Source organism: Phaenicophaeus curvirostris, chromosome 4 (assembly GCF_032191515.1).
Source record: "Phaenicophaeus curvirostris isolate KB17595 chromosome 4, BPBGC_Pcur_1.0, whole genome shotgun sequence".
In the NCBI taxonomy this organism is placed as follows: Eukaryota; Metazoa; Chordata; class Aves; order Cuculiformes; family Cuculidae; genus Phaenicophaeus; species Phaenicophaeus curvirostris.
In genome coordinates this window covers 2,735,262-2,748,056 of record NC_091395.1, presented here as the reverse complement: position 1 = coordinate 2,748,056, position 12,795 = coordinate 2,735,262, and the positions used below count along the sequence as shown (strand labels likewise).

The 12,795-nt window shown below is 46.1% G+C and overlaps 1 protein-coding gene across 4 annotated transcripts in view; it reads right to left on the bottom strand.

Annotated features, from left to right (window-relative positions):
* The window catches only part of ALPK1 (alpha kinase 1), a 45,370-nt gene that overhangs the window by 15,243 nt on the left and 17,332 nt on the right, over nucleotides 1-12,795 (bottom strand). For all 4 annotated transcript variants that reach the window (XM_069855093.1, XM_069855094.1, XM_069855095.1 and 1 more), the window contains one exon: nucleotides 8,401-8,555. In XM_069855093.1, the coding sequence (XP_069711194.1) occupies nucleotides 8,401-8,555 (155 nt within the window). The remainder of the gene's footprint in view (nucleotides 1-8,400; nucleotides 8,556-12,795) is intronic.

Genomic DNA, 12,795 nt, shown 5'->3' with positions numbered 1-12,795 from the left:
TTAGCTCAGAGCCCTGCAACCTGATAGCAAGACTCATTCTTGATTTTGAGCAGTATAACCACCATCTGAGGCGTGCAGAAGAAAAGCCATGTCAAACCATTGGGAGAAGAGCCTATGATTTACAGCATAAATAGGGATTTACAGCATTTGATAGGAATGGTTGGACTTTTGATAGGAATGGTTGGACTCGATGATCCGGTGGGTCTCTTCCAACCTGGTTATTCTATGATTCTATGATAAAAGGCCGGCTCGCAGCACTGATCTGTTGCAAGTACTCGCTACCTTGTTTGCACTTCAGCAAGGCAGATTTGTACAAATTTCCTTTTATTTCCCTGAGCCTATGTCACATTTTCAAAGAGGATGACACTTGAAAAGGATTCCTGGAGCCTGGCACGCACGATTCCGCTTGTGCCACCCAACAATGGAGGAATCCCCTTCTCCAAGCACCTGTAAACTGACACTGCAACCAGCCATTCAAAATGCTCATCAACTGCCCATATATTTAAGCACAGAGCATCGCCTAATCTATTTTTTTTCCTCCCCTTCTTCCTTTAATAGATCGGAGCATAAAAGCCTGAGAGAGGGTGACCTACCAAACAAAAGAGCCTTTGAGTTCCTAGGAAAAGTAGACTTGGAGGAGGATGGAAAGAATCCAAGTGGCCCTATTATTTCCACTTGCACTAATTAGACATTTTTCTGTCAGCTATTGAGCACTGCTGAGAGGCCAAACTCACTGAATTCATTTCTAAAGTGTTTACAGAAGTTTGCATCTGTTTGTGTCTCTTCAGGAGGAAAATAAGCACTTCAATAGCATTGTGGAAAATCTAAACGAAGCATCCTATTCTGAAGAGCTTGGCAGTCTTGCAGCTGCATAATTTATCTCCCTGCTCAATGCCGAAACCTCTTGTGTCCCTCTCCAAACCCAAATGGACACAAAACGTAGAAAAGTCAAGCCAGGGAGAGAAACGCAGCTATTTTTTTTTTTTTTTTAAGAAAAAAAAGCCGGGCTGCACGCTGTGTGGCACACGGACGCACGGTTCGATGTCAGGCTTCGCAATTACATCCCCCCCTCCCTGTTCCGAGCAGTACACCGAGAAATTAACACCCGCTCCTTTCATTCCCTGCCAACTCGTGTGGCTGAAAAATTCCTCAGCACCTCCAGCTAAAGCACCGGCGCGCTGGGCACGCACCCAGACCGGGCACCAAGACCCTCCCCACGCCACTCTGGAATGAAAGTGGGGGCATTTCCCTCTTGCCAAGCCCAGTTGGCTTCCAAGATGTCCCAACCCACCCCAACACAACCAGCAACTCGCCGCAGCCGCACGCTTTCTTCTGCGGAGCGAGCCAGCGCCCTAAACAGATTTACTCACTTTCTTTATCGCTTTAAAGCTGATGTAGGCGCATCGACACAGAGAGAGAGAGAGAGAGAAAAAAAGAGCGAGGTACGTGCACACTTTGTTTTCACATCTGTGTCCATGATGTGAAATGCATACGTCTAATTGAGTTTATGACACAAAGGGAACCTTGCGGCTGGGAAGTGGAATCAGGTGGCGAGAGAATTAAATTTGCACCAGATTTCTATACACAGACCATTGGGGGAAATGCAAAACAGCCTTTAGTGAAGGGTTGGTTGTTTTTTTTTTCCCCTTAATGGCGATGAGTGGGAGGGTGTGCTGCTTGCATGGTTTCCTGCATTAGTGGGTTAGCTCCTCCTCACGCTGGGGCTGAAGTTTGGGTCCCAGCTTTGGGTTCAAAGCCACGACGCCTCCTTTGCATTGACAATGGGGGCCGCTCCCAAGAGAAGGGAGAAGCCCAGAACCGGGGCCATCTGGCTCTAGGACTAGCAGGAAAGCGTCAAAGGGAAATTATTGGTGCATAGTAAATGAGGGCGACGAGGAGGGGAAGAAAATAGGGGGAAATCTTTATGTGGCAGCTGATGTAAGAGGAATTACAAGCTCAAATAAATGAAATATTGATTTAATCCACTCTCTCTGCCCTCTTCATAAAGCGCAGATCCTGGAGGTGACCCCCTCCCAACTCCAGTTTGTGGGCTTGGGGGAGAGTGCCCCTTGGAAAAACACCTCTGCAAGCAGCAAGGTTAGAAAACAGAGGCAGGAATTTCACTTTCAGAGCGTTCCCACAGTTTTGCAGACCCTCTGAATTTCTGTGCTGCTTATATCCACTTGTCTCAGACTATTTCAGTCTTTGTTTTATTCATAACTGCAGATGAGGTTTAAAATCTTAAAAAAAACCAACCAACCAAAAAAAAAAAAAATCAAACTAAGAGCAGTCAACAAAAAGGGCAGGAGTTTCAGTGGCTCGTACTTCCAGGTGCTTCAGTTCTCTCCCAAGAGCTGCTCCTAGTTAGCACTTCACTGAACCCTAACAAATTGCTGGGTTTTCTTTCCCCCTACGCTCGTCCCCTGTCAGATTAAACACAGAGTCACAACACCAATGGATTTGGCTGAAGTCTTTCACCCTTTTACCCCACGCGCTGTTAGCAAAGCCTGTCTGTCCAAGAGACCAAAGCTGCTGTCACCACACGGGACTTCTCTATCAATCTCTGCTTTTCAGCTGGCAATCAGAGCCCGCTCGACAAATAACAAGGAATTAAGGCTGCTGCGACCTCTGTGATGGGCAGAAGAAAGCAGGTCCATGAGGTGCAGATGGATCTGCTTGAAACACAGGACAGTCAAGTCACACAGCGAAAAGCTGCAGAGGGAGAAATAAGAAGCTCCTGAACACTTTCCTCTCTGCTCAGAGCAGCCGAGATCCCCATTTAATGGCTTCAGTTTCTGAAGCTGTTAATTAGCTCAGGTTATTCATCCTGAAGGCAATGGAGAGTTGGGCATTTATTCAATGGGAGTAGCATTAGGTCCATTATTAGCAGCTCAAAACACCAGAGAATGGGTCAGGTTTTTACAACAGCCCACATTGTGCTTCACCAACTGAGAAAGTACGAAAGCAAGAATCACTCCTGCTTTCCTCAAGAGCACACCCCCCCCCCTTTTTTTTTTTTTTTCCAATTTAACTTGCCACACATTTCATTTCACTGCTATTGGGATGTTCCAGGTGCTGCTCTCAGCTTCCACTCCCAAACTGAGGGCCAGTGCACATCTCCAGCAAACTAGTCCCCAGAGAGGGACCTCCCACAGCCCATCAACAAAGCAGGGAAAGCACCAACCCTAATCAAGCTGCTGTTGGCATGTAGCTCTCAGCACTAGGTAGCAATCAGGAAGGAAGACAAGAGGGAGAACCATCTGTGTGATGAACTTGAGCGGTCTCAGGAGGGAGGAAAGCAGCAGGCGACTCAGGCTGCTGAACAGTAGCATTGTGGGGCAAGGACAGAACCTTGTAAAGTGGCAAGGAAGCTCCTCAAGGGGAAGTTCCTGGGGACCCAAAGTCATCTGCAGGAGTACCTGCTCTTAATTATTACCAGGGATGGATGCAAAAATTGTTCTGCAGCCCTTACTTGTCCTGCTGTGCTCAAATAAACTATTGTGCTTTGTTAAAAATACTGTGTCAAAGGGGATATTTTTAGTCCTTAAAAATAGGAAAGTGCCAGCATCAGAACACCCCTGTAAGGGTGGCATCAAGACCTTTATAATCGGGTAAAAAAGAAAAAAAATCAAGTCTCTCTCCTAAATCTGTGTCCTCAAAGCATCAATTAATTTGAGAGGCAGTGCAAGACTACACAGCAATCTAAGAAATACAACATTTAAAGTCTTTTTCCAGGGAGGAATTATTCCATGAAGCTGCATCTGAGCAGAGGAAATCCTACCTATGAGTAAAGCAAAGCGACAGCCCTACAGGTACCCAGGATCAGGCTTCTTGTTTCATTGTTTGCTGCTCCACAAATCCTGCTGTAGTTTTCCCACATGGACTGAGTGCTTTGCAGCATTGCACACCAGCAGCATCAGAGTGGTCACCCTGGACAGCTGAAGCTCTCCTGCCTGCACCCAGTCACTGATATTTCTTAGTTACAAAGCATCAGGGAGGCTGGGGTGCCAGGGATTCCTCCTCAGGCTGAATCCAGCCTGCAGCCACAGCTCTCCCTTAGTTAGATCTCCCTTAGATCCCTTATATCACTCTCTGTTTCACTGGGATCCCCCAAGAAGGGCTCTTATGAGGCAGGTAGCAAAAGGTCAGGCTGAACAACCAAGATCTCGGGGCTAGATTTAGGGCTTTAATTCTCCTGTTACCACACCAACTGTTAGAAGGAGGCGAAAAATAAATCCTCAGCCCACTCTTTAGTTCTTTTTCAAAGGCTCACAGCTCCTAAGTGCCACACACACACCTAAGGGTAGTTAGGGCATGTCCCCCAGAACACTTTCCCTAATGGCAATCCATCAGCACGTAATTAGCCAAGGCCCAGGCAAGGGCTGCAGGGCCTTATTTTCTACTCTATTCAATATTCCCATTAACTCTCATGGGATTCTGTGCCAGCAGGGCCAGGATCCATGCTCCCTTATCCATAGGGTCAGCCTTTCCTTCTGTATTTACACCCTACCTGCCCAGCAGATCCTCGTCTATGACGGAATACTTGAGCCTGGATGCAGGAACTATTGATGCGTGTGATAAAGAAGAAGCTAAGCATCATTACAATGGGTTTGCGAAAGCCTCCGATCTTGCAAAAAAAATAATTAAAATATTAACGTAGCACAAATCATCCCACAAGAAAACTACTTGCACCCACAAAGTTGGCTTCCAGTGACATCCACAACAGGGTTTGTGGGATCAAAAGCCCGTGTGTACATGGGCATGTTGCCCTCTATTGGCTGGTCACCAAGCATAAGACAACTTCCATCCCTTGATAGCAGAGACCTGCAGGGAGGATAACCCCAGCAGCCTCCCTTTTATATTTGCATCCCCCACCTGAACCCCACAGCGCACAGTATTTAGACAGAAAAAGTAATCTCTCCTTATTTATACTTGCCAGCAAGGATGCTGTTACAATACTGATTTTGTTTTGATTTGTTAGAAGAATCGCAGTTCTTCCCAAGTTTTGCTTTGGATAGAGATGTTGGTTATCACCTTTCAAGCCTTAGTGCAGACTCCTGAACACGGAGTGCTGGGGCTGGGACAGGGGCTGTGGGATGGGCTTGGTGGGCTAGGCTGACAGGGAGGCTTTCAAAACCTTCTAGGAAAATGCAGAAACCAGTATGTTGAGTTGCTGAACTGGGGTGGCCTTTGAACCGATTTGTGAAAGCCTGGCAAGAAAAAAAAAAACCAAAACAACCAAACCAAGAAAACACCTTTTATAACATGCAGAGATTTTGTAAAACCTGAAGTGCTGGTTTGCCTCAAGAATCCCAGTCAATCTGTTGCCTTAAGATCCTTAGGGAGGTTCAGTAATTTTATAGTGGAGAAAGAAGGGTGGAAAGAGTGGAAAAGTTTGTGTGCGTTGCCAAAATCTGCCCCGAGCTTTGCTCTGGTGGCACCACGGCTCCTGTTGAGCCACGGCCACAGGGAGAGAGCGCCAAGGAAAATCTGGCTGGCTGCTCCCCCGGCACCCCAAGCTGTTCTGGCCATGCCTTCCTACAGCTCCAGTCAGCGTGCAGAAGTAATGAGCATCTCGCAGGCGAAGAAGAGGGCTCTAAAAGGCTGCAGGCGCAGGTGGCTTTGCCTTCTTGATGTGTCAAACTCACATGCGGCCGCCAGCAACGGGTAGCTCATTTTTTAAAGTGCAACACTAAGGGAAACCCTTGAAGCCAAAGCCTAATCCGCTTACTGACTGTGCTGGTCTCATGGAGCTTTTCAGCCGCCTCGTAGAGTAAAACATCCTCGTGGTGAGCCCTGGTTGCCAGCTCTGCCTCCTCGTAACACCACCAGTGTGTTCATGGTAATGAAGTGCCTTTCATTCATGGATCTCAAAGCACTTTTTAAATGTAATGAATTACGGTTTATGAGCTTATTCTGAGCATGGCAAATTAAAATAAACAGAGATGAAAAATTTTAAAGGTTTTTCCAAACAATAAATCAACAAAGACTTATTTCTTTTTTTTGCTCCAGGGAATTAAATTATCCTTCTGTCCCTCACGCAAAAAAAAAAAAAAAAAAAAAAAAAGAAGAAAAAAAAGTTGCTTAGACTTTTATCTTTCCTCATCACACTGTAATCACTTCTCTTCAGCCTCATTTCCCCCCCCCAGCTTTTTATTCAAAGAACTGAAGCAGGCTTCTCTCTGCCTTGATATTTTATTTTTTAAAAAAAAAAGGGAGGGGGAAGGAATGGATGAAGGGGAAAAAAAAATCCCTTTTCCTGACTAATACTAATAATACAGGTCAAAATGTCAGTCTATCTACAATTAAATGGAAAACAAAAAAGGTTTTCCCTTTTTCCCATGGTACAATGGCACTGGAATATAAATTACCGATGAAGATGAAATAATACTTCAAAGCACATGGGGAAAGGCAGCACAACGTTTACAAAGTATTTTCAACCGCAGGATGAAACATCGAAGACAACGGTAACCAATGGACTTCAGGGGGTGCGGGTGAATAGTCTAAAACTAGCATGAGGTAGGATTTTAGGTCCCTATAGTCTGTGACCCCATGATATGCTTTGTTTAACAAGGGCAGCTGCAGTTATCAACAGATGTTTCAGCAATAAATAATTGGTATCATCTCAGAAGAGATCCATCTACCTGGGGAGAGGGCATAATGCTGCAAACGCTGCTCCACTATTACAGCCACATTAATCTCCCATCTAGCCAGGTCTCTCAGGGAGTTTACTGCAGGTGTTTATCCTGGGAGAGAGCAGACAAACGCTCCAAAGCGAGAGCGCAGCGCAGGGATTGTAAAGGAGGTCAACCTCCGCCATAAATTTCTGTCTAAGGCCACACACACCAAAAAGAAAATAAATACCTAAGAAGCAGCCGCTCCCCGCCCTCCCCCAGCAGAGTCGGGATCCCTGCAATGTGGGATGCTGGTGAGGGGATGCTGGGGTTGATGCCTCCCAGCCCTGTTGTTAGTTTTTCCTGAGCTCCTCATTGCTCTGTGCTATTCAAAGTAATCATCGTCTTCAAACCAAACCTAGACAAGGCTCTCTGCAGCAGGTGGGACCTCCTGGCCACCTTGGTGTTAGCAGCAGCTTTGCAGCTGGGATTTCAGCAGGGCCAGACCTCCCTGCCCCAAACCCCAGATTTTCAGGTTGGGCTGCCCCTTCCCACAAAGGATGGGACTGCGTTAGCTTCACACACACTCTCCAATAAGCAAAAAAAACCCCCAAAACCTCACAAAGCTCATCTTTACTTTCTGTGCACCCTGCCAAAGGGATATCCATTAGCCTAGATATTACATCTACCATTGGAAAGAACGTCCTCTGTTTGCTATGTCTGACACACCTCTGAGAAAATCAGAAAAGCAAAAAGCAATCCACATCTCTCACCATGTTCCAATCCTTAAGCTCAAACTCATTACTCTACAGGATGGGATCCCCAACCACCACTTGGATCCTGCGACCCCTTACAAGTCTCCTTCACTCACACGAGTCACATTAAGTTCTTGCCTCTCCTGCCTAGGTTTTGGCCAGCCTTGGTCCTCAAAGGGATCCTGTTAAGTCATTTTCTTGATAAGAGATAAACAGGTGACAAATTGTGCAAGCCTTACTAAAGTGAGTAATTCTCATCGCCTCCTACCAGCACTGAATTAAACAGCATTCTTTTCATATTCATGATTGGGTTTTTTTTTTTTAAAAAACTTAATGTAAGTGTTCAGCATTTTAGTTTTTTTATAATGCAAGTTTTTCAGGGTAAACTGCTGGAAACAAAACTGCCCCGTGAAACCAGAGGAACAGACAAAGCAAGTGCCCAAACTAGCATGAGCTGAGCATGAAAGTGAGTAGAAACCACATAAATGCAGTTAAAGTCATTGCTCCACGTTTCAATGAATGAAGTGGTTGCTCTGCAAAGCGCTCAATGCGTGAACAACCCCTATAAACCTCTGAGATCACTTCTAGACAAGGCAGAGACAGCATCCTCCGCTTGGCAACGTCTCTGTCATTACTATCTAGGCACTTTTTTCCTTGCACAGCAGCAAAGTGCCTGAGTACACTCAAAACTTCATCATTTGAATCCGTTTTATCCTCCCTGCACTAGCAGAGCAAGTAAAACCGCATGGACCAGCACGACCTCAAACCAACAGCTCGGTGGAGCGTTGCGCACGCATCTGCCATCAGCTACGTAGCCAACAGACCAGGAGCCCAACCCCAAGGCAAAGCTCCCTCTGATCTCACAACCTTGGCTTGGTTGCAGTGGCAGCAGAGGGCAGGACTTTCCTTCCCTGCTGCCACCACCGTGCAGAAGAACAAGCCCCAGCACCCCCAGGTGCCCACCAGGACTCTGCACACCCTCGAGCACAATAGCAGGACATTTCGTGCAATAAGCATGTTGAACTTCATACCAGCAAATCGGGGAGCCTCACGCTGATCATATCTTGCAGGTTTATTTTGTCTTCGGGGCCCAGGTCTTGCTTGTATTGCCACTTCTCCGGCACAAAGGGCCATTTCATTTCCTTTGCCTCTTCCAGAAGGGTCCTCAAGTCCTCGGGAAGCAAAGCTGGAAAGGTCAAAGATATTGCAGCGGGTTCAGCCACAACACTTCAGAGAGAGCACCTACCCCACGGAAAGCACAACTCCCCTCTTTCTCAGACCATCTCCCAGTTGCTTCCAGCTCTCAGCTCTTGCCACCAGCCTTACCCTGAGCTCACCTATTACCCTTGGCTGCTCTGCCCTCCAGGTAAACAGGAGCCTTCAGCCCTTAAGAAGGCTTTTAGCAGAAAGTCACAGCAGCTGGTGGCTGGCTAGGCGTGAAGAGGTGCTCCAAGAGCAACAGGTGGGAATCTGTTTCCCTGTGTAAGAAGAGGGCTCCTGGCAAAGCAAATAAAGCACAGAAGACCTGTCCCCTTCGCTCAGGGCTTGCTGGTGACAGTGGCAGAGCCAGCTTGAAAAGCCCCGTGCAAACTGGGAGATAAACACAACCCATACAAAGCAATTAGACAAAGAGCTAAGGGGATAGAATGAAGAACAAGCATACACTCCTGAGAATAATTACTTGATTGACAAATTAGTCCAAAAAAAAAATTGTTGGTCTGAGTTACCCAACCTGTTATAGCAGTAGCTGTAGACTAGAGGACACACTTTCCCTCAGCACAAAAGAGCTCACTGCTACAGCAAGACAAATTGGTTCAAGCCATGTGGCTGAGAACCACTATTGAGACGGCAGCACCCACCGACGTGTGGCAGATACCAGCTGAAGCCTTGCTATGAGACTCCCTGTTTGAAGCTGATGGATCTGCTTTAAAGCTGGTTTAGCCAAATAATTCACAGCAGCTGAGGAGCTGGCCTGAGCTTCAGCATTTCTTTTGTAGTTTGCAACAGGAGATAAAAAGAAACTAAGAGGAGAAGGTGTCTTCGGTCCAGGCATAGTGCAACCCAGGAACAGCCATCACGGAGCTGCATGGAAACCTCAGTCCTCACGCCTTTCACCCAAGAGTTTCTGAACTCTACCCAAGGCACAGCTTGCCTCCCAGCTGGAAAGGTCAAGTACAAAGGATTAAAAGATTTTTTTGGGGTGAGGATGAAGTACTACCAGCTCCCACACCTGATTCTCGAGCAACAAGCCAGAGCTGAAGCCTATTCCCTGCTCCCTCCCTGCGGTGCTCTTCACCTCCCATGTAACTATTGGCTTCAGCTGCATCTCCAGCCTGAACTCACTAAGGATACAAGTGCTAGGAGGAGCACACAACTAGAGATCTGGGCTTGGATTTGTCCCTTCCTTTCATCTGCAGCCCATATTTTAATTTTCCTTGAAAGAGGAGTGAAGCTTCAGCCTGAGTGTGCTGTGGTAACCACTCAGCCGGGCAGACTCTCTGGCCAATAAAAGTGGATTAACAAGGATTATTGACCAGATGGGTTTAATGGTGATCATCAGCTGCAGATCTAGCCCCTTCTGGCCATTAATCCCCAGAAAAAAACCCTGCTCAGAGACCATCATTGCTTTAACGAGGCAACGCAATAGATGTATTACTACATATTTTTAATCAATCTTTTACAGATGACCATAGAAAATGCACTACGTAAAAGGTCTATTTCATGCTCATATTACAGTGCATTCACCAGCACATTTTTTCCTAAGAAAAAGTGGGAAGACAAATATTTAGGGCCTGTTTTCCAAAACCTCACCCTTAAAAAGGTATCGCTTTCTCCAACCCGCATTTTCTCACTTGTTGCTGCAGCCCTGGACACGCTTCCCCTTGCACATTCTGGTTTCATACACAGCCACGTTTCCCTGCCCTCCTGAAGTGGTGTCTGGAGGGGCTCAGCCCCCCGTGCCATGCCAGGGTGGCCAAGTGGGAGAGCTGGAGGGGCGAGGAGGTCACGCTCCCACCCTCACACCTCTCGCTGCAAAGACAGCGCAGGAGCAGGGATACCCACCTCATCACAAGGAACTCAAAATGATGGGTGGAGGGTTTTATCACCCTGTGTAGAAGAGGAAAGACCAAGATTCCCAAAATATTTTCCAAAGGCAGTCACAGCCAGCACATTTCCCTGTATGATCCCATAGGAGAGGCATTTTGGGGAGGGATCTAGAGAAATAGGATGCTTGCACAGACAGCCTTTCTGTCTCCTTCTCTGCCTTCCTCTCTCTTTCCCACATGAACTCACACTTATTTAAATAACATTTAAACAGGAAAAAATAACATCAGCAACTATGAAAACAATCAGTGGGATAACATAGACGTTAGTATTGTCTCTTAAGTGTAAAGGTATTACAGGTGTCCTCTTGTTCCTGTTTTCCAAGTTATCCTTAAGTAAACCTTAATTCCCTACTTGATGCACTAAACAACAAAGAAAACTGCCAAATTCTTTAATACTGAACTTCAGTTTTTAAAGAAGTGTCCTCAGCAGCCACTACTGCTGAGCCGGTTAGAATTGGAAACCAGGGTAACATTTTCAGAAGGATCCGGCCATCCAGGAGCCTTCAGTCATCCTTGGGGTTGGATGCTCGTGTAAGCCTAGCAGGATGCCGCTTCGAGTCTTGCTGTGACGTCTAGTTGTCACCGCACGAAAATAAACACAATTAGTGTGTTAATGACAATAAAATGATGATGTATCGCAAGAACATCCACTAGAACCACACCAACCAGCTGGGGAGCTCGTGTGAACAGTCTTGCAGCTTTCAGCTAAAATCCAGCTCCCGGGACAAGAGTTCACTCTTCTAACAGATGGCTGTTCTCACCACAGGCAATATAAATTCTCTAATTAACGAAGGCTGAACTGGCATTGGAGTTGATTGGAATGATTTCTAGCCTAAAAAGAAATAAAAAAGCAATCCAGACCCATCTAACACCCACCCATTCTATCCCCTCAGCTAAAGCGGGATGAGGATGCACTCCTCCTCTCCCCCCTCCCCTCCATTTATATGTATTTGGCTTTCAGTTCCTCCCGCATCTGGCCTGAGAAAGCTGGGCGAACAAAGGCAGCCCAGGGAGGAGAGGAGAGTCCCCCCAAAGCCCAAAACTGCCGAGTTGTGAGCCCCAGCAGTTATTAATGTCGCTGTCACCGCCCCGCTGCTGGGTATTTTTCTTTCAGCTGATGGGAACATGGTCCTGAGCATCACTTCGGGCTCTGATCGCCCATTTCCTGAAGCAGTTTACCTGAAGGACCATGTCTAATCGAGTGATTATAAGGGCACTGATTTACCTTATCTGGAACTAAACTGATTATTTCTCATACTTTGTGGTATTTAATAGGAGAAAAGGAGGGAGGAGGATGAGGGGGGAAAGCCCTACCTGATTAGGAGTTCAAGAGCCTATTCTAAAGAACCATAATAAAGCTTAAAAGAATTTGTGATGAGGAAACAAAGTACCCTTTGTTGAAAACAAAAAAAAAAAAAAGAAGAGAGAAATCTTCCAGTATCCATAACAGAAACGTATACGCCACCCTCTGCCACAAACAGACTTAGGTGCTTCAGAAAAAGGCAGCTGACCTCCCAGCAAGAACAAGGATGGTCAGAAAAACATACTCTCAACGGCTCCGCACTCGGAGACAAACAAAGGATTTTAAAGATCAAATTAACGTTATGGCCAGGTCATTCATGCAAAGCAAAACTAAACATGATTAGCACTAAACTGGGAAACGGACTGTACTGCAGATGTGTCACGCAAAGGAAAGTCTGCACAGAAATAGATATTTTTTTTTGTGGGTTTTTTCCCTACTGCCTTTGTTCCCACCCCCCGCCCCTCAGATTTCTCCTTCATCCACTCCTATATCTTTCTGCACTTCGTGAAGTGATTTTTCTGCACTTGGTGAAGTTATTTTTCTGCACGGCAGAAAGGAGTGACTAACCTCCCTACCCTGTACCAAAGAGCTGCAATTTAAACAAGTTCAGCAATCCAAACGTGGCTTTTATTTCGTGAATAAAAAAGCTGTGGCAGTGAAGTTGCCTAGTCTAAACCTAGAAACAACTGACCCCAGCATATTACATCCTCTCATGACTGACATGAACTGGATTTCCTGTGGAATGAAGAAATAATAAAGGTTTTTTACAAATCACTCTCAAACCATCCTGTCAGTACCAAAATAAATGCTGGTTTCCAGCAGGTAATGCCATATTAAAACAAATGTAGAACCCTTCTATTACAGCTCTCCCTAAATACTGCTTCCTTTCCTGGTTATTTATTCCAGCCATTAGCAGGCACGGATTTTCCTTTCAAAAGGGATATTGCAAGGTTTTTTTTCCTTTGGACACCACTTAGAGAGGTCACACACATTTTACAAGATAAAGATTCAGGCAA